The 19,864-nt window shown below is 38.1% G+C and overlaps 3 protein-coding genes across 4 annotated transcripts; 1 reads left to right on the top strand and 2 right to left on the bottom strand.

The window, feature by feature from the left end:
* Window positions 1-938: 938 nt before the first annotated feature.
* Window positions 939-4,275, top strand: uox (urate oxidase; the record flags this gene model as incomplete). The annotated part of the gene is made up of 8 exons (XM_079220953.1): window positions 939-959; window positions 1,637-1,849; window positions 2,607-2,723; window positions 2,964-3,042; window positions 3,317-3,503; window positions 3,680-3,803; window positions 3,940-4,023; window positions 4,103-4,275. The coding sequence occupies 8 exons, from the start codon at window positions 939-941 to the stop codon at window positions 4,175-4,177; spliced, it is 900 nt and encodes a 299-aa protein (XP_079077079.1). The 3' UTR covers window positions 4,178-4,275.
* A 126-nt stretch (window positions 4,276-4,401) lies between these two features.
* samd13 (sterile alpha motif domain containing 13) lies at window positions 4,402-6,921 on the bottom strand. The gene is made up of 5 exons (XM_079221005.1): window positions 6,834-6,921; window positions 6,328-6,449; window positions 5,612-5,654; window positions 5,387-5,498; window positions 4,402-5,312 (listed from the first exon to the last, which is right to left on the bottom strand). Exons 2-5 carry the CDS (start codon window positions 6,353-6,355, stop codon window positions 5,169-5,171), a joined length of 327 nt encoding a protein of 108 aa, XP_079077131.1. The 5' UTR covers window positions 6,356-6,449; window positions 6,834-6,921; the 3' UTR covers window positions 4,402-5,168.
* A 3,525-nt stretch (window positions 6,922-10,446) lies between these two features.
* prkacba (protein kinase, cAMP-dependent, catalytic, beta a) lies at window positions 10,447-19,507 on the bottom strand (the record flags this gene model as incomplete). Of its 2 annotated transcripts, none has more annotated exons than XM_079221176.1 (10): window positions 10,447-10,572; window positions 11,821-11,985; window positions 12,208-12,330; window positions 12,932-13,027; window positions 13,376-13,502; window positions 13,748-13,830; window positions 14,158-14,256; window positions 15,482-15,610; window positions 15,972-16,033; window positions 19,462-19,507. In XM_079221176.1, the coding sequence occupies 10 exons, from the start codon at window positions 19,505-19,507 to the stop codon at window positions 10,447-10,449; spliced, it is 1,056 nt and encodes a 351-aa protein (XP_079077302.1). The 2 variants fall into 2 exon arrangements, with proteins under 2 accessions (XP_079077302.1, XP_079077301.1); XM_079221175.1 differs by lacking the exon at window positions 19,462-19,507 and adding an exon at window positions 17,616-17,748.
* Window positions 19,508-19,864: the final 357 nt, after the last annotated feature.

Below are 19,864 nucleotides of genomic sequence, written 5' to 3'. Positions count from 1 at the left end.
AAGGACACTTTCACCTTAAAAGAAAGAAGTGAAATAAAAGACTTTCATTTAACTTTGCATTTTAGTTTTTGTCAGAGGCATTGCCTGAAGCAAATATTAAACTTAATTAAAGCAAGCAAAAAATAAAAAGTTTTAAAAAGCAGGACTGCGGCTGCATTCCACAACACATGCAATTAAATAATCTATAACTACCAATATTGTCTATGTTTTAAATCTGTTATCACTTCTAGTATTAAACAACACGTCAGAGTGCATACCAATAAGTGCCATATCATTTTTGAGATTCATTCATTCCTCTTTTCATACTAAATTTAGGCTGTGATCACAAGTAAATATTGTATATAGAGAGTGAATAAAATGTAAACAAAAAGTAAAAATAAGTGAAAGTGGCCTTATATAATATTCTGATCATTAAAATAGCATCAAACAACTATATACTGAGTAAATTTATATTATTGTAATGGCTACCTGGATTTAAAAAGAAGGCACTTCTTTGAGTATGCTTACATCATATTTAGATTAAATTTTTTAAATGGATCATATTTAAGGAACATGTTGCATTTATTGTGAGTATTCTTGACAATGCAGTTATTCAATCACAAATGTAACCTTACTTGTACTATGAGAAATTTTTCCACACAACAAAGTGGAGGGTTCAGGTGAGTCCAAATAAAACACGACAACAATATCTGCATTTATTTATTGCTCAGACTTGTATTTGGGGTTCTCTCTTCAATCCTGCATATGCTTGTAATAAAGCAGGAGTGCGTGTTTGTGTGTTAATGTATATGCCTGAAAGAGTAACCATACATACAGGTATAACAGGTCAAATGGGTTTAGCACCACCCTCTCTACAAAATCCTCCTCCATCAGGAGAGACACAGTGTGCTGGAGGGCCTGAAGACAAACAGACAGAAAGGATAGGAAAGGAACATATCATGGCAGCGGCTTCAGATCAGGTAACTATTCATTATGTAATATAAAAAAAATGGTTTCCTTTAATTTCTCCAATTTCCTTACATAATTCAGCAATGTCTGAAGTTCTCATTTTTGGGGGTCAACGACCACAGGGTAAACCAAACAAACCAGTGTTGTCTCATAAAAGTAAATAACCATAGTTAAATCATTAAGTATTGTCAAGCAGTAAAATGTTTCTGTCAATGCAGAATAATTTATTGATTTCCAATTTCGTATTGTTCACAGAGCCTCTAAAAAAAATTGACAACAATGTACATTTTTCATATTTCCTGTTTCTTCCTGCTCATTGGTGCAAATGAAATGTCTTCAACAATGCACGTCTACAGTTTTGAAATATATAGTATTAATGTTAGTACACACTCATAGAAATATCAGCAAACTGTTGAAGTCAAACATATTGCATTTATCTGGTAAAGGTAACAGATGAATCTAGAATGATAAATCCTAAATGATGAAAAGTTCTGAAGAAATATCCATAGTGTCATGCACACAGGTAACACAGACTCCAAATTGATCAAAGACCAAACTTTAAAGGAAAGAAGAAAACGAGAATTCAATACATCAATCAAATTAAGTCAAAGCAAAATTTAAAGTACCAGCAAAAACAAACACTGGGAACTGCTGAACATGTCAGTTATTTGTTCCTTTGTGTGTGCAGAATGTGGAGTTTGTGCGAACAGGCTACGGCAAGAAAACAGTGAAGGTGCTAGTCATCAGGAGAGAAGGCAGCCGCCACGACATCATCGAGCTGAAAACTGACGTGGAGCTCACACTCAAATCACGCAAGGATTATATAACTGGAGACAACTCAGACATCATCCCCACCGACACCATCAAGAACACCGTCCATGCCCTGGCCAAGCTCAAGGGGGTAGCCAGTCGCTCTTACTTCACCCGTCCACTTTCTACTGATCACGACACTGTTATCATTATATTGACAACAATGTCTATCCATAGAAAGTAATGGAGGGCAGTTTGGGCCAAAAGGGTGTTAAAGAACCAACTGTCGACTCTGCAAGGGGTCATGTTTTAAGGAATTTACTCAGGACATGCAACATTTTATATGTTACAAGGAGCATTTAGGACTATTACAGTAGATTGGAAGCCAGTGTAGAACGAACACAACTGGCTAGAGTCAATTGTTCAGGGCCATTAGGAATGAGTGTTTTGAACGAGCTGGAGCATTTAAACTGGTGAGAAGGACTGTGCACTAGTCAAGTAAGCTAAGTTGAACATTGTGTAACCGAGGAGTTTATTAGCATATTCTCTTTTTTATAATCAAGATAATAAAGTGTATTGTCATTCAGCTTTTAACAACTAGATGCAGCTACATAGAAGTCTAGACGTGAAAGTATTCATGTCAAACATACAGAACATTCCCTTATTGTGTCTTTTAATGGTTAATTATGGTTAATGTTTTAACCTTTGTTAAACTGGGAGACTCTGACTGTGCTCATCACTATATTGACACTAAGTGACCCCTGGCAACCTGCAGCACAAACCCACACTGATCAAATCAAAGCAATGGTTAATGAACCCTGTTGAATTGTATTTTTGTCTAGTTAGTCATTTATGCGAATTGCAGTACAGCCTGTGACTCTGCTTTTACGCTATACTCATCTGTTCAGGTAAAGACCATCGAGCAGTTTTCCCTGGAAATCTGTCTTCATTTTCTGACCTCTTTCAACCATGTGCTGAGGGTCAAAGTTCACGTAGAGGAGGCTCCGTGGAGACGGTTGGAGAAGGTAAAATACAAGGTTCAGGCATCAGTCCTGGATACAGGAGTTCCGCACATATTTTTCTGGTCAAAACAGAAAAAGCACAAATTCAACAAATTAAACACACATGCTCTTCCTGACATGTCAGAACATCTGCCATGTGCATCCTTCATTCAAGCTAGTCAAGCAACACCATGAATGAAGTACACCATCAATTCAAGCATGATTTTCACCCTTTTTGTTTGTCATTGTCATTTGCCTTCTCAGAATGGGGTGAAGCACGTTCATGCGTTTATCTACAGCCCAGAAGCTTGTCGCTTCTGTGATGCTGAACAGAATCTCAATGGTTAGCACAAACACACACACACACACACACACACACATGCAGTCAATGTAGTTGAACATGTATTTGCCTGTATGTGTTTTTTGCTTTTGAGGTGTTAAAAACGTTCAACTTCAACTAGCTTTTATTGTGCTTCTACTGTGCTTCTGCAGACACCATGATTGCACTTGAAGTGGGTGTTGAGACATAGTTTGAGCAAGGCACATACCTGATCTGGGCGGAGATCTGTTGTTAAACTGTTAACATGTTTCTAATATCTGTTTACTCTCTGCTCCAGGCATCCCTGTGGTTCACAGTGGGGTGAAAAACATGACTGTGCTGAAAACCACCCAGTCCGGTTTTGAGGGTTTCCACCGAGACCGCTTCACGACTCTGCCAGAAGCCAAGGACAGGTGTTTCTGCACCTCTGTGTATGCTAGGTGGCGCTATAACAAGCATCAGGATGTCAACTTTGATGCCGCATGGTAATTAAATCCTAAGAGACTTGTGAAGGAGACCACATCACTCTAAACATCTTAAGTCTAGTTATGCATGGTGGAGCCTGTAATGTTATCTGCCAAATAGAAGAAAAATGTCATTTGATTTCTCACCCGTTTCATTTAAAAGAGCCATGAAAAATCTAACATGACCATCCTCACAGGAAGTGTGTGAAGGAAACGATCATTGAGAAGTTTGCTGGCCCGTATGACTGTGGAGAGTTCTCACCCTCTGTGCAGAAGACCCTTTATGAAACACAGATTCTGATCCTGGATAGAGTTCCTGAGGTAAGTCCACACATCAATAAACATGCACAGAACAACTTGTCAGCCACGACTTTACAAATACTGTATGGCTGATTACTTTTGCGCACACACACTTCCTCGTCAACGTCACTCCGTCAGTAAGTAGTCTGTCTTTTAGGTTGAAGAAATAGAGATGGTCATGCCCAACCAGCATTACATCACCATAGACATGACAAAAATGGGCATCACCAACAAAGATGAAGTAAGTTCCATTATTCCAACTAATCTTTAATGTTTTGTCAACATGGTATAATTACTGACATGTGATATTCCCCAAAAAGGTTCTTCTTGCCTTGGATAACCCTTCAGGTAGTATCACAGGCACAGTGTGCAGGAAACAGAAAGCCAAGCTGTGACGGCACTGACACATCCAGGAAATGCTGCTAATGTGGGTCTACATGTCCAGCTGAATAAGCCACTTCATAGACAAGTCAATCTAATCGCATAATATCTGAGAACAAAAATGGCCTGTTAAATATTTTTGGGTCATAAATACTACTAAAACTCATTATTTCCTTCATAAGCTCTTGATGATAATGAAATAAATTCATACAATGATATTGTTCTTTTGTGAGAAAAGAGCACCATTTATTGCAAATCTTTGATTCAGATAGTCAAACTCCAGTGTTATGTTGCACATACACATTGGTCATACACACTTCAATACAGTTGTCTTTGCAACAATTCGGAAAGCACCACAGGTAGGAACATAAGAATATATACACTAGGCCTTGCGCCCAGATAGTATAGGTGTGCAGGAACAAAGAGGCTTTATTTTGGCTCCTTGTTTCTGGGACAACAAAATGCATCATTGTTACATGCTAAGGACGTTTCATGGACTCAGCTGCACAGTTTAGAGCATAAAAACAGATTTCAGGGCAAACGGGATGTATCAGAATAATGTTCTGTATGTATCAAAGTGTTCAGGTACAACAACAGTTTTCAACTATATATCATCTTATATACAAATACTTTTTTTTTTAAACCAGCATGGGTTAATTCACTTTGCACACACGCACAAACACATTTACTTACACACAGTCACAAAAAAAATCATACCTGCACAATAGTTGCCCCAAATTGCCTTCTTTCAAATAATAAACACACAAAAAAATATATTACATACAGTATCTCAAGCAGCAGAAATAAGAATGGATGAAAGGGTAAACAGCTGAGTGTGCTCCATTTGCAACCCATTTTTGGAGTCTACGCATATAAAAACATACAGCATTCAAATTCTGTTAAGGTGCCACTGTGGCCAGAGGAGTCTTTGTGAAGTGGCAGCTAACCTGGGGTCTCCTGACGCAATGATTGTCACTGAGGTGGGTGTCGGGCTGGCCTGCGGTGCTACGAGGCGTTGCTCTTGAGGTGTTGAGTTTGCAGCGGCTTCACGTGATACTCATAGATTTTCAGTGCAGGGCCGAGTTTTATCGACAGTCCCGTCAGGACGTCGTTACGTGTCATTAGCAGCAGGGACTTGCCATCGATTTCCTGTCAAGTGGATGGAGAAGTATCAGACTGACATCTTTGTATATTTTCATCACAAGCAGGAAGAGAACACCAACCTGATCCTGAAACGCAGTGGCTTGCTCCTCGAACCCTGTTGCTTTGAAGTAATTGACGACATCAGCGACCCCCCAGTTGGCAGGGTCCGGCAGCTGGCCGTTCTCCACTGGGCTGTACAATCACAGTGAAAGCATTCATCTTAAATGTGCATGCAAACTCAGCTGTTTAACACATTCTTTCAAATCTTTTCATAAACAATGTCTTAGACTAATTGGATACGATACCTTTTGGTGTCAACAGAGCCATTTGCCTTGTCTTCCATGCCAGCTGTAAGAAAAAAGGAGAATAAATTAAATACAATAATAATCATATTCAATAATCACCACTAAAGTCCCCATAAATAGCGTTGAAAGCATGCTCTCCACAGGTTTTAAAATAGACATGGCATTTGGTTTCACAAAATCATCTCAACTAAAAGTCAGCTGTCAACTGCTATTGTAACTGCTGTTACAATTGTTAATTGCAACTATGACAGTTTTGAGAGTAAATCAAAATAGGTTAAAACAAAGTCATAATATTCCCCAAAAATTGCACTAAAATAACTTGTTTCCATAAGCAAGACATACTGTGTATAAGGAAGTAGCTCGTTCCAACAGTTTGAGTAAAAATATTAATTCAAATTCACATTTATCTTTATTTCAGACTATACATCATTTGGATTTTGAGATATTATGAGTTTGAACAGTGCTTGGTCACAAAACAGTTCTGGATGAAGCCACCAAAGGGTCTGAGGGTGTTACTGCTGCATTGGACAAATGGTTTAAAGCAATTTAACTCGGACTAAAAGCTTCTGCACAACACGAGCTTCTGCTTCTCTCAAACAGGAACTATGCTCTGGATAGACTGCCTGTGACCAGGGGATCTCGTGCTTTCATTGAGCCAATGCAGCTTAAAGTTAATACATTAATCGAGCCACAATAAGGCGAAATGAGTGTCTTACAATCTGTAACGTTGCAGTAATTTTTCATCAGCTGTCTTCTCTCGGAGAGCTCAGTGGGTCGGCAGCTCGAACACCATCATTGTTACTTTCTTTCTCAGTCGGGCATTCGCTGGGTGTCTTCGCTGCAATAACATTAAATAAAGTACAGGTGTTCAAACAGGTAAAATAAAACGTTTAACCAAAACTAAGCTAAAGACCAGAACAAAGCTAACGCTATAGCTTTGTACCAATAGCTGACAGCGGGGAGAGATGTGCACTGAAAATAACGACTCAAAACTCACGTTAGCTGGATAAAAAAAAATAGCAGAATAACGTTACGCAACATTAAATTGCTTTAACTGACAGGCGACGTTACGCGCATAAAGTGAAAAGGAGCAACGTAGTGCAGCACAATAATTAAATAACGTTACGCTATTATATTGAATCGCTGCCTCTTCGTATTAAGCTAACAGTGACAGTTAGCTGGGTTTGCTAATACAGAATTTAACGTTAACAGTTAACGTTACCTTATTTTAGGTGATTCCTGCCTGACAACAACAACAGGGCGTCCAAGCTATACAAGTACGTTGGATAAAAAAAAGTTTTCTAATCACCGAGATGTTTTACAAATGATTAAACGTCGGTATTCATTTGATAGAATCAAGATTTAATCAAGTAAAGGCAACTAGCCCTCTTCATCGGTTTAGCTTCCTTCGCCCACATGACAGGAGAGCATCATGGGAAGTGAAGTCTTTTACAGTTTAACGCCAGCATCCGTAGTTCGGCGTCATCCAGCACCTGCTGAAGTACATCAACGCAATTACTACACATACGGCATTTTCAATCACATTGAATACCGACAATTTTAGTTATAATAAAAAGAATTTATTATAGTGACATATCCTTTGTTACATAAAATCTGCTACAGCAAAGTATATTCCCCTTGCAAACACAGATAAATATGGGTGGGAAAAAAACGCCTCAGCCTTCTAAATTATGTGAAAAATATCCCACAAACTAAATACAGACATTTCAGATTATTGATCCAACACTGGCATGTGTGACTAGCTACGAATAACTCAAACTGATTTCCTGGAGTGTGAAGTGGCTCAAGGAAAAGTGCCATCATTTACATCAAATATAACAAACCTTATCACACACATGAGGGATAAATAACACATAAGAGCTGTGGATTTCCTACACATTTTTATGGGAAGATTTACACACAGGCAGTTTGGATTGAAACATGCTGAATTCCCAGGTGTAGTTTTCAAAGTTTGTCCAAATAAAAATGTCATCGATTCTGCAATTACATTCTGTTCACCCTTCAAACTGGGAAAGTTTGGATCCCCTTTACAAAGAAGTGTATTTCCAAAGTAATAAAATAAAAGGTTCTGAAAATAGTTAATCTAAAAGGCTACAATTGTAAATTGGCATGAGAGGCATCAATGTGTATTGACTGTTGAAATTTGTTTTCATTTCTATAAATGTTTTATTCTTAATAAGGGCAAATGAAAAAGTGGTTCAAATAAATAACCCAATATATTTACTGTAAATAACACGTTTGTGAATGAAACAATTGGAGTTTCCTTATGTATACTAAGAACTATGCAAGTTAAAACATTTAAAATGTAATTGTATTAGATATCTCTAATATAAATAAAAATAGCATACAAAATAGTTGCACCTTTAGAAATGAAACCGGGGCTAAATCAAATGTCACATCATGTGTTAAATTTATGAAGAAAAAAAAAAAAAAAATCAGGCATAGCCAATATCTATACAGCACATCAGCATCTAAAACAAGCAAGAAAAGAAAAAAAAGCATTCAGTCACCAAACCTTTTTCACATTTGGTTGTCTAAGATTGTTGAACTTGATTAAATTGCATTTTTCTCATCCAGACACTTGAGCACCATGTCAAATAATGATCTAAACTTTAGAAGACTTGTTAAATTTAAAGACTGTCAACAATGCATTATTGTTTCCAACAAGATGTGAAATGTAAAACTTTGTTTTCCCCACAACCCTGAGTGTCTGACCTGCAGAAATGACCTCAAACTCTGACCTCCCTGTGGACGGCAGGGACAAACTTCCCTTGAGAAAATCAAAAGATCACAGAAGCAGGAGCAATCAGGTCTTTTCTGACTTCTGGAAGTTCAACAAGTGGACACCGTGGCCTTGTAGGCATTGAACCTTTGACATACAAATTCGAATCAACAGTTAAATACACATGTGAACCAGTCACGCCAGAGGCAGGGACTACATTTCAGCAGCAAGAACAGGCAATGTGTCCGAATTCAGGGGAAATGAGTGGCGCTCTCTATAGAAAAATCCCTCATAAAACCTATATTTCTCTTGAGGGGAGAACGTATGTATTAAATATGTGTAGACAATAACTTAACAGGAGAGATTTACAATGACAATGTTCTTCAAAAGTTAGACTCTTTTGACCTTATTCCCTTTGAAAATCTGTAACGAGACAAAAACGTTTTTTTGCCTGTTAACGTTCTCTCACTGACCTGACTTAGCCTGAGCCATTTTGCGAGGAAGAGAGAGCAAATATTGCTTCATCACAGTGTACAAATTGGTTAAAAATGATGCAAAGAGACTACAAGCGATAGTTGAGGTAAGTATGTTTCAACCAAGTGGTGACCAAGATGAATACTTTAAGGTTATGACAATTCAGTTTTCTGTTATTATTTCATGTTTAATGGTTTAGTTTTGCTTCCATGGGATTATTTAGAGGAATATGTCACTCAGATACAATCTAAGATCTAATGCATCAACATCCCAGGCTATGAAACTATTTAAAAAGGTAACAAAATACAACAACAAAAAATATGGGAAAAATTTTCAGGGCACTATTAGCTTGTTGTGACACTGCTGTACAAACATGCAAAAGTAAAATTAAAAATAAAACAAAAAATGGCAGTTGCACATGTCTTCTCAGAGCACTGTGTAAGCACAATTTAAAAACAAAATCGGAATGGAAAACCCAGAAGGGACAAAATATGTCCATGTGACCAACACTGCTTCGCATCCACAGCAACATACTCTCAAGAAAATCTAACGAACTGATCTTTCAGCAATTATGCCACGTCAATACCCTTCATACATTGGACGTACCAAAAACAGAGGACCCCGTTGTGTGGAGTGAACACCTTTAGTTTTCCTTCCCTGTGAAACAAGAGTTGTCCCTGAAAAACATATTATCTCAGTCCTTTCATTTAATTCCACACCCAGTCTGAGATGTGACTAGATATGGATAAAACAATGCTACAATTGAGCTAATACAGCACTGACAAGTTTCTGCTCTATAATAACACTTGCCTCTGTTAATTCATCTCTTGAAGAAGTTAATTCATCTCTCCGGGTGCTAAAATTCCAAAACTTCAAGAAGCCATCAGTGTTGCTATGCTTTCACTAAAGCACCAGTTTCTTCGTTTGAAATTTGGTCATGCTATAACAACACAAAGTGTTTGAAAATTGTATCTCTCAAATATGTGTATATTTCTATATGCACAAACACACGGTTCTAGGTCATAAGGACACCAGAATGATGAATTATGGTTCATGTTAAAGTACTAAAGAAAAGTAGTAGTCCATGATTGAGGAATAATAACCTGAACCCTAAAACACATCCAGTCATTGAACAGACGACACATAACTGGCAATACTCATTGTCAGAAGTGCAAACCAAAATAATCCCTTCTATTTTCCCAAAGCTTAAATCACAATATGTGCAATACCAGCTAATACAATCATTCACTCTTTGTGCCATTTCAAAATGGACATAAGATTAGTTTTTCCTGTTGCTTTTCAAATAAGTACTTGAATTGAAATAAGGAGGAGGGAGCGGCAAACCAAAAAACTAAAAAGAGAGGAAAAAAGACAGAATATGAGAACGTGGTCTAGTATTTTTTGTGTTGCAGCACAAGGGGTGTCTGCATAATGTGCCTGTGTATAGGATAGTGCTTACTGCACGCAAGATCATGGCAAGAAGGACCTCATTCAGCTGTGTGGAATGAAGGAACGAGGCATTAGTTTTGAACACGCGATGGCCTCAGTTCCACTTTAACCCTCAGGAGAGTGCAAATATCCCAAAACATGTGAGCCTGACGGGACTCTTGCCCATTTACTAGAACTCGGCAAACTCTTTTGCACACTTTTCTGTTTGCGAGACACGAATGTCTTCCTCTTCGTAATCGTCAAAGTTGCTTGTGTCTCCTGGACCTCTGCACTTCGGCAAGAAGGGAGCTTCAACCTAAAGAATGCAGAAGAAGTAAGGAATTGTTTTCCGATTATTAATTCTGATTATAAATTCATATGTACTGTATATCAAACAATGGCTTGTGTTTATACATGGAAAATATGTTCTGTGAAAATACTAAACTTCATTAGTCCTTCAGTCTATTTCAATGAAAAAAAGAGAGTGTTTTGTGCAGTGGTGTGATGCCAACTATCTCATTTTAAATGTGAGAAAAACTGAGGAGATGGTATTGGACCGTAAATTAGTGGGGGATCATAATCCAGTGGGCGAAGTGCATCCATGAGGAACCATATATATATATATATATATATATATATATATATATATATATATATATATATATATATATATATATATATATATATATATATATATATATATATATATATATATATATATACACACATATATATATATATATATATATATATATATATATATATATATATTAAAAATATCGGGGCTTTTACTACAAGTACCTGTCATTTGATTAAAGTCAGCGGTTTTCCAATATACCAGATATTCAGAACTTGTCATGCTCTGATCAATTGGTTGATATCCTTTATAAATCAGTGTTCATTTTATTCACAAAAACTATGACGTTAAGTGGTTAATAAACTTATATTTTTGCTTGTTGGGCTCTCATAACGTGTTTTTTTAAAATCAGATAATGATAAGGAAATACATCTTATATAAAATAAGTGTGACTAAATGACAAAATTATTGGTTTTGGCTAGACTAAATCGACTTAAATATTAAATATAGTCTGATAACTAAAAAAAGCATATTTGACAAAGGACTAAGACTGAAGAAAGAAAACATTCAAAGTTGATTAAAATGTTAACTAGAACTGGACAAAACTGTTTTAAATGAGTTTTAAAACTATGAAGGAAAACATAACCAAATTGTGACTAAAACTAAAAAGCATTTGTCTCAAGGAGTAAGACCAAGTCTAAAATAGCTTTCGAAATCAACAGTTACAAATGTCTTAATTGGTGGTGTTAAAATTTTGTCATAAAATATATGAGGCAAATAGTGTGTTCACTGCCCAACCCATCATATCTGCTAATTTCATGGCAGAGAATGTGTTTGTAATCCCAACACACATTTACAGAAAAGGGGCCCACCTCACCATCAGCCTCATGTCTTGAATTTACTAAAGAACTAAATGATGGATAGCAACTGATGTGTCACTGAATGTTTCTGGGTTCACAAACATGTTATGACACAATGACTACCTACCTTTCTCTCATAGATGGCAATCCAGTCTGTTTGGGAGAACCACTTGTGATTTTTTATGTCATTCACACCATTCTTCAGGTTGCCAAATCTCTTGGTCAGGTCTACCTGGAGCAGGTTTCTCAGCAGATCCTTCAGGTCGGAGCTAAAGTGAGAGGGAAACCGTACCTGCAGGAGCGATAAAAGGGAACTCTGAATGACCGAGCATGATCAACACAAAGACACACGCCATTCATCCATTTAATATAACTAACATTATACAAAAGAGCAATACAAAACACTGGAGAAACAATGGCAAGTTGATGGCTGTGATTGAAAGGCAAGCAGATAAATGACAGAGTATTCAAATATTTAAACTCTAAGACATTGCATGGAACTATCTCTGCATACCTTGCCAGACACAATCTTTTCGTAGATCTGGATAGGCTGGTCAGCAAAAAAGGGAGGGTAACCAGCAGCCATTTCATAGATGAGAACTCCAAGAGCCCACCAGTCCACAGCTTTGTTGTAGCCCTGGAGTCATGAACAGGAAAAAAAATCTATCAAAAAGTACCTTCGATAACGACCGGAAATGAAGGCTTGAGACATACCGAGCAGTCAGATATACATAAGACACAGTGACAAATATTTTTCTTGTGTTGGCTCTGCACTTCGCTTAAAATTGTGTTTCTTTTTTATATTTACATCGTGCGACTGTCTCGTAAATTGTATGCCTGTATAAACAGTCCCCCAACTTTAGGTCACATGATCCTTTGCCTTCAATGACCAAACATTGATAACGATCAAAGCCCCGGACCGGATTTCCCCTCCGATTGAAATGATAAAGTGTATTTCTAACTCCGTTACATAACCATTCAAAAAATTTATCCTGTTTTATATCTTATACATCTTTTTAGATTTATTATTGCTTTATTATAAAGCACTTTGTAATTTTGTTTTGAAATATGCCATGCTATATAAAATAAAAGTTGTTATGAAATTGGGGTTACTATCCCAAAAAAAGAGCTACAATTCTGATTTTTTTTCCTCTAAAAAAAAAAAAAAAAAAGTGAAAACCCTTTAAAGCTGAACGTCAAAACCTCTATGTGGGCTGTATTGGACACAAATAGTTCACCTTGCTGAGGATGATCTCTGGAGCCAGGTACTCAGGAGTTCCACACAATGTCCAGGTCCTGCCTTTTACTCTTTTGGCAAAGCCAAAGTCTGTGACCTGAAGAAAGAACAATAAGATCATGATAAGACAAGTAAAGACAAAGTTCACATGTACTACACTTCAAACCATGGCAGTCAACAGAAGTCTACATCTGTTTTTTTTAAACACCTAATTTGGATTAAATCAACTTAACGTTATAATTTGCTCTTTTTTGTTTCATTTGTGTCTTTATATTAATAAGCAGTAGGTCCACATTCTCTTTCTTGGTTGTTTTCAACTAGCAGGTGATGAGTTTCTGATTACCTTCTCAGTTATAACTAATAGTTTACGGACAGAACTTGTTAATGACCGATACCTTTGCATTCAGTTTACTTTTCTATTATCAACTTTACACAGACTGTGTACCTGGATATAACCATGTTGATCTATGAGCAGGTTTTCAGGCTTCAGGTCTCTGTAGATGAGGTCTAAGGAGTGAAGGTACTCAAAGGTGAGTACTATCTGAGCTGCATAAAATCTTGCATGGTGTTCACTGAAAGAATGGAGGGTGTACAGTCAGACATTGGTGTAATATATGAAAATGAGTCTCCTCCGAGTGAACAAGCAAACTCAATCATTTATTGTATAGCCTGAAAATAATGTCCGTCTTGAGCTATTCCATCCATGACATAGACAGACCGCAGTTAGCGAATTGAAAACTGTCCAGTTATTAGTGGCTGATACAACATTTTACAATTAAATAAAAAACCTCAAACATAATTGAAATGTCCACTATACCTGAACCTTCCAATACGTCTGAGGTGTGAGAACATCTCTCCACCGGGCACATATTCCATCACCATGTAGAGGTTTGAGTTGTCCTGTTAATCAAAGCAAGACATATTTAAGTAGGGGCCTCCTGTACCAACTGATCACATATTAAATGGTAAGTGGTCTTCAAGGAGGGAAATAAAACAGCACAAAACCGATAGTACATTACAGGCTTATCTTTTCGGTTGAGGTTGTTTTTAAATTACAAACATAAAGTTGGTTGGTCATTTTGAGATAAATACTATACCAACTGTAGCACTGTGACAAATGAACACACACTTCTGTTAGCATTAGGATTCCTTGGGGAAAAATATAAAAAAACAACGGTAATGTGGTCACCATAAAGTTAGTTGAAAGAGGTGATTGCCAGCATGTACCTTGAAAGAGTACTCCAATCTGACAAGGAAGGGGAAAGAGACGGCCTGTAGTATCTTCTTCTCATTTAGTGTGTGTTCTATCTGCTTCAACTTCACCACCTGAAAAAAAAAAAGACACAATGTCAGTACTAAGGTTATGCTGAGCACAGTATGTTCTTGATAACTAAGTATGTATGTATATCATTTCCCAAACGTAGATTAATACATAATTTCTGAGAGCTATGCCTGAATAAAAAGTAAATAAACACAAACAGGTGTTACATGTTTGAGCTCAATTATGACTGATCCCTTTTTAAAGCATTGCATTTTTGTTTATATGTTAGATTTTGTGTCTGTCCTCCTCTTGTGTCATCTGCTGACAGTAAGGCGTGAAAAGCAACTTGCACGGTTAATTTTTGTTTGTTGCATGGTTGAAGGCGTTATTAGTTTGAAACCTCCAACATTGCATTCATCTGGTGCATTGATGAGTTGGTGGGAAGCTCAGACATAGATTTGAAAATCAGGTGTTAAACGGCATTGCATCCACAAGCCATATTGTCAGACAACAATAAGCAAAAAGTAGACATGACAGAAAGGAATGTCCTAATTAGCTTAGTCCTTAGTTTAAAAGTCTTACATTAACTCAATCCACAGTTGCAACTGCATTACCACACAATGATATAACACCGGCTGGCCATGACTGTTACTGTGATGCATTACTCACTGCATCCCAAACAAGTTCCAAGCCTCTGCAAGTTAATTTGCATACACTAATGAAATAGCTAAAAGGAAAAACAATGGCAACCTGTAAGGCAGTAAAAACACATCTGCAGACCTGTGAATGCATGGCATGGCTTTGGAACTGGTCAGCAGCAATGTGAAATGTTCATGATTAGTAGTAGCATAGTAGAAGGATAAGCAATTCAAGACCCCTGTGGTGGACTAAGAAAAGTTCAGTGTGCAAAAAAAAAGGAGCCAAGTGAGCAGACATTGATAGTAATAAAAGTCTTTCAGCAATACAGCTGAAACAGAAAGTCAGAGAGCTTTAGCTCTGAAGCCAACTGTGTGAAATTCAAGGAAACAGTGTACTGTTACATGAGAAACGCACTGAGGACACGCTAACCTACTCCTACGACTCTCACATCAGCATTAAAAGACTGAAACTCATGTGAAGCGCTTCTGAGGTTTTCAACGATACCATGGTCAAAGCGCACGAGAGGAAAAGTTCCATTTCCTTTTACAAGATGCACTGCATTTATGTAGTTACACTATTTGTCAAGCATGCTTTTCACAGACTATCTGGACTTGGTGGGTAAAGTGATTTCTTTAAAAGCCATACACTTACTTTTTGTTTATCCAAGATCTTCATGGCGTAGAACTGATTTGTTTCTTTATGTTTGACAAGCATAACTCGCCCGAATGAACCAGTGCCCAGCGTCTTGAACCTGTCAAAGTCATCCAGGCCAGTTGTGCTCTGAGGAAACATTGGCAGTGGAAGTGAAGACAGCAAACTGATCATTTAAATGCTTTATTTCTGCATGTACATTTGGTGTCAGTGCAGCTCTTATGTGGCATTGTGTCTCCATGAAGCTCTGAGTAAAAACACACAAGCTGGGTGATGTTTGCACAATAAATGTGCCTTAGTGTCACAGTACAATTATGCAATCAGGCAGCATTCAAGTCAACAACATTTGAGCCAGAAAGTGGCGAAGCGCTATGAAACCAAATGTCTATCCATCATTTTGCCTCAGTCAGACTCAGAGTCCAGCGAGTTAAGAGAAAATTGAAGTTTGAATTTTAAAAAGCAAAGTACACACAGGAAAAAAAAAACTTACCTGTGGTGGACACTCCCATTTTCTTAAAAAATCTTCTTTGGCTTTAGCTAAGAACTCTTTCACTATAAAAAGAGACAGACGTGTGATTTAACAATCAGCCTTTTTGCACTCACACGGTGACAGTTAACATGTTGAGTAAAATAAACTGGGCACTTTAACGCGTTCGGGAAAATAAACAAAAAGGCAGTTCACATGTTCAGGGAAACAAATGCATTTTAAGGTCAAGCAAATGTCAAGTACTGAGGATGCAGGGATATACTTGACAAAACCGCAAAACATAACCCTCACCCCTCCCTCCAATACTCAAAACACACATCTAATCAGGGAATTTTAATTAATAAAGTGATGCAAAAAGCTCTTGTTGACTTTACAGAATTGGCCAATTCAAAGAAAAGCTATTCTGCATCCCTTTCAGGAGTAGATGGGAGGTAGTAATACTGGGCAGAGAAAAGAAGATAAAATACAGAACATAACTGAGGCTACAGTGCAGGCATTAGAAAGGCATTGTGAAAGTCACAGCAGACATGAGATGTCCCAAGTCACAGAGTCATGGCAGGTATCTAATGTCTTGTTGGTGGTGCATTTGGTATGCGGTTGCTGATTTAAATGCATACCTGGCATTGAAGAACTATGTGGAAGCTGTATGTTAACAGACTATCCTAACTAAACACAATCTTAGTAATACTTAGTAGGATGTAGGATTATACAAGCCTGGTAGGCCCAAAGTGTAGAATCAACTGTTTCTCTGTGACTTAGGATGTTTCATGGAAAAATGAGCATACCAAAAGTCTCTACAGTTCACCAAGTGGTTTGCAGGAACATTCACCCACATGGATGGAAATGGCGGAGAAGAGAAAGAGAGGAAGAACATTTATGAAGTGCTTAAAACAAGAACATTTGAGATTCAAGTGGTTTAAATGCAACACATAACAAAATGGCACAAGAGACAACTACCACCTGACAGAAGTTAAATCTGATTAAAATAGTCTACCTAGAAGTAAGAAAATAATTTTGATTGGAAGACAAATTTCTTCAATTGACTATGAAAACGGTACTGTGGCTAAAACCAATAGTCAAGGGTTTGTAGCAATAACTGTATATTTCTATTAATATGGGTTGATTCTTCATAATAGCCTTTAATACTTAGACCTAACTTTCGTTTTCTTTCTTGACAGTATTGCAGGAAGCTTTTACAATCCTTCAATGAACAAAATATTGTTAAACTACAAATATCTGTCACATAGACTATACAACAGTGATTGAAAAGACAGTGTGTAAAGCACACATTAATCACATTTCATACTTGAAAAACAGTACACAAAAATGACGCGACAGAGCTGATGCAAGCAACTGAAGCACCAAAAATGGCCGTTCTACAAAGCTTATGTTACTTAGATCCGTGTGCTTGATACAAACTCATGACCAACAATGTGCATGAAATAAGAAATACTTCAACTTAGAGCTTTACCAAACCCGTTTAAAGACTTGTAAACATTAGACTAATACTCCACTTAGAGAAGCTTCACCTGAATCAGTTTTCCGACACACAAAAACGACAAACGCAGGCTGACATTCGTCTGGCTCAGAGCTGCAGACGGCAGCCGACAAATTTTAAGTGTAAAAGCAACACGCCCAAGCACTTACTGAACTTATCCCACATGATGGTGAACTCAGATATATGAGGCACCTCACTCTCTGGTCCCTTCAGCTCTTGGCTAGTCTTACGACATCTGTGGAAAAGGCGACTGGCGAAGGATTGGTCCTTTCCCTGGGCCATTTTAAGACAAATTTCTTGCTGCTTGAGTGAAAAGGCTCACAGGCCGTTTTCAGACTGAATACCTATGAGTGATACAAACTTCCTGTATGCAGCAAGTGCATTGCAATGCTTGGCTAACCACATAACATTAAGCTTCCTGTTCAAGTACTCGGCTTCAGTTCAAGCGGCCAACTGCATGTCTACTTTCTCTATGTGGTGTGGAAAACACTTATTGGTCTGAAATGCAAATTGTGGTGTTGTTTTGACAAAAGGTGCATGAAGTAAGCAAAGCACACAAAAAGGCCAGCCTATGTAAGAAAAACATTGCATTGTGGTGCATTCAGAGTGCTGATAAGGAAACTGGAGGCCTGTAACACCCACTCTCTGACTTAGAGAAGTTATCTCCAAGTTATCGTGCTCTCTGGTGGTAAAGTTTAACAATGCAGTTCCTCAAAGAGCGTTCCCTATGCTTAAAGTCACCTTGACAAACTGACCCTAATGCTGCACACTTTTTTTTTTATTTTTAAAGATAGTGTACTGGAAATGCAGGTTTGTTTTGTAGTTACAGCAATGTGTGCCCTCTGAATTATTACATACTTAAAATGCAAACAGAAATATAAATGACACCAACAAAGTCTTAACAGCTTGATTCTGTACCTGGCAGTTTGCGTCACACTATTATTGTACACAACTTTCAATGCCTCCCTGCAGAAACTACAGGTACACTGAATAACAAGGCTGTAAGACTGTATGGCCTACGGTACTGCCAACCAGAAAGCAGGTCAAGATCAGTGCTCTCCAGACAGACAGTTTAGTGGATTAGTTTGGTCATTACTGACAAATGAACACTAAACACAACACAGTGGCCTCTGGCTATTGCTTTCAAGTGATTGATGGAGCACTTCAGATTGAAACATTGCTATTCAACAGGTGCAATTTGAAGAGGAAGGGAGCTACTTCTCCTTGATGTTATAGCACCAAGGCAACACGTTAATGTCACTGCAAGAAAGCAGCGATCGAGGCATAACATTTTGATTTAAAGTAAACTTGTTGACATCACCCATCAAGTAAAGGGGGTTGGATAGATAACCTTGTTAGCCATTTAGACACCAAAAACAAAAACACCACCACCACCATTAGCCTGCTTTAACTAAATCAAGCAGCCATTGGTCAACTTGTCTCTGAGTCCTATCAGGTACCTGTTGTTGTTGGCAGTGCATAGGCTCTGTGCTGCAACTTTAGTAGAAACACATTTTGCTTATTTTATCCGGCTCCAGGCAGCTGATATTAACTTTTTGGGGAAATTAAACATTGTGCTTTTATCACTTCAGTTACACATTACAGAGTGGGCAAAAATAAAACCCTTCAACTCGTTTAGTCAAGCATCTCTTTGCATTCACTGCTGTGGGGAAACCTTCAATAGGATGGCGAGGACCTCACTGTCATTTGCTCTATTATTACTTTCAATAATTGGCTGTGAGGTGCATCATCTGTGGCACTGTTTCCGAGTGAGATAAGCAAACAGACACCATAACAAGGGCGCTAACAAACCTAAACTGCCTGAACAAAGATGGTTCTTCTCAGCAGCCCATATTGCTGTAACGTTGCTGTCTGCTACCACTGGACAACAGCCGCTAAAGGCTGCACTCCACTGACTTTATGATATGTTAAACGCTGTAGAATAGCCAACGTGAGACGGCCAAAAGGCCAGCTGGATGATTTTAAGGTACTCACCGCTCTCTTGCTCGTTGCCTTTCTTGGCAGTCGCTGTGTTTCCCATCGTAGGAGGACGGGGCGATGCACAGCTGGCTAGGAGCGACGATGGTGGCGGTTAGCTAACAGGGTCCTCCGTTAGCTAGCTAACAAATTTCAGCTTGTGCCAGCTGGATGGCTAACAACAACATCAATGTCTTCGCTCTGTGTACAGAACCTCGACGTGCCCCGCTCACCGCTCTGCTGGTCTCTATGTACAATGTCCTTTGCCGTTCAGTTATGCCTCCGCTGGAATGAAAACATGATTCAGACTTTTCACCTCTGCCTACTGTCGTCTTGTGCTGCGTTCACGTCATATGGGAATACCCACGGAGCAGACTTTCGTGGGTGAAATGCTGCTTTCAATTGCCGGTCGGAAATCGGA

Source organism: Taurulus bubalis (genome assembly GCF_910589615.1).
Source record: "Taurulus bubalis genome assembly, chromosome: 7".
Taxonomy (NCBI): domain Eukaryota; kingdom Metazoa; phylum Chordata; class Actinopteri; order Perciformes; family Cottidae; genus Taurulus; species Taurulus bubalis.
The sequence above is the reverse complement of the archived record's forward strand: the minus strand, read 5'-3'. Positions and strand labels throughout refer to the sequence as shown.

Bases quoted from the DNA above. Each gene is read 5' to 3' on its own strand.
- samd13 (XM_079221005.1), bottom strand. From the start codon at position 6,355: ATGAAAAATTACTGCAACGTTACAGATT. The intron at 5,655-6,327 runs GTAAGACACTCA...TTTTTCTTACAG, and splicing joins TTACTGCAACGTTACAGATT to CTGGCATGGAAGACAAGGCA. The intron at 5,499-5,611 runs GTATCGTATCCA...GTGATTGTACAG, and splicing joins GGCTCTGTTGACACCAAAAG to CCCAGTGGAGAACGGCCAGC.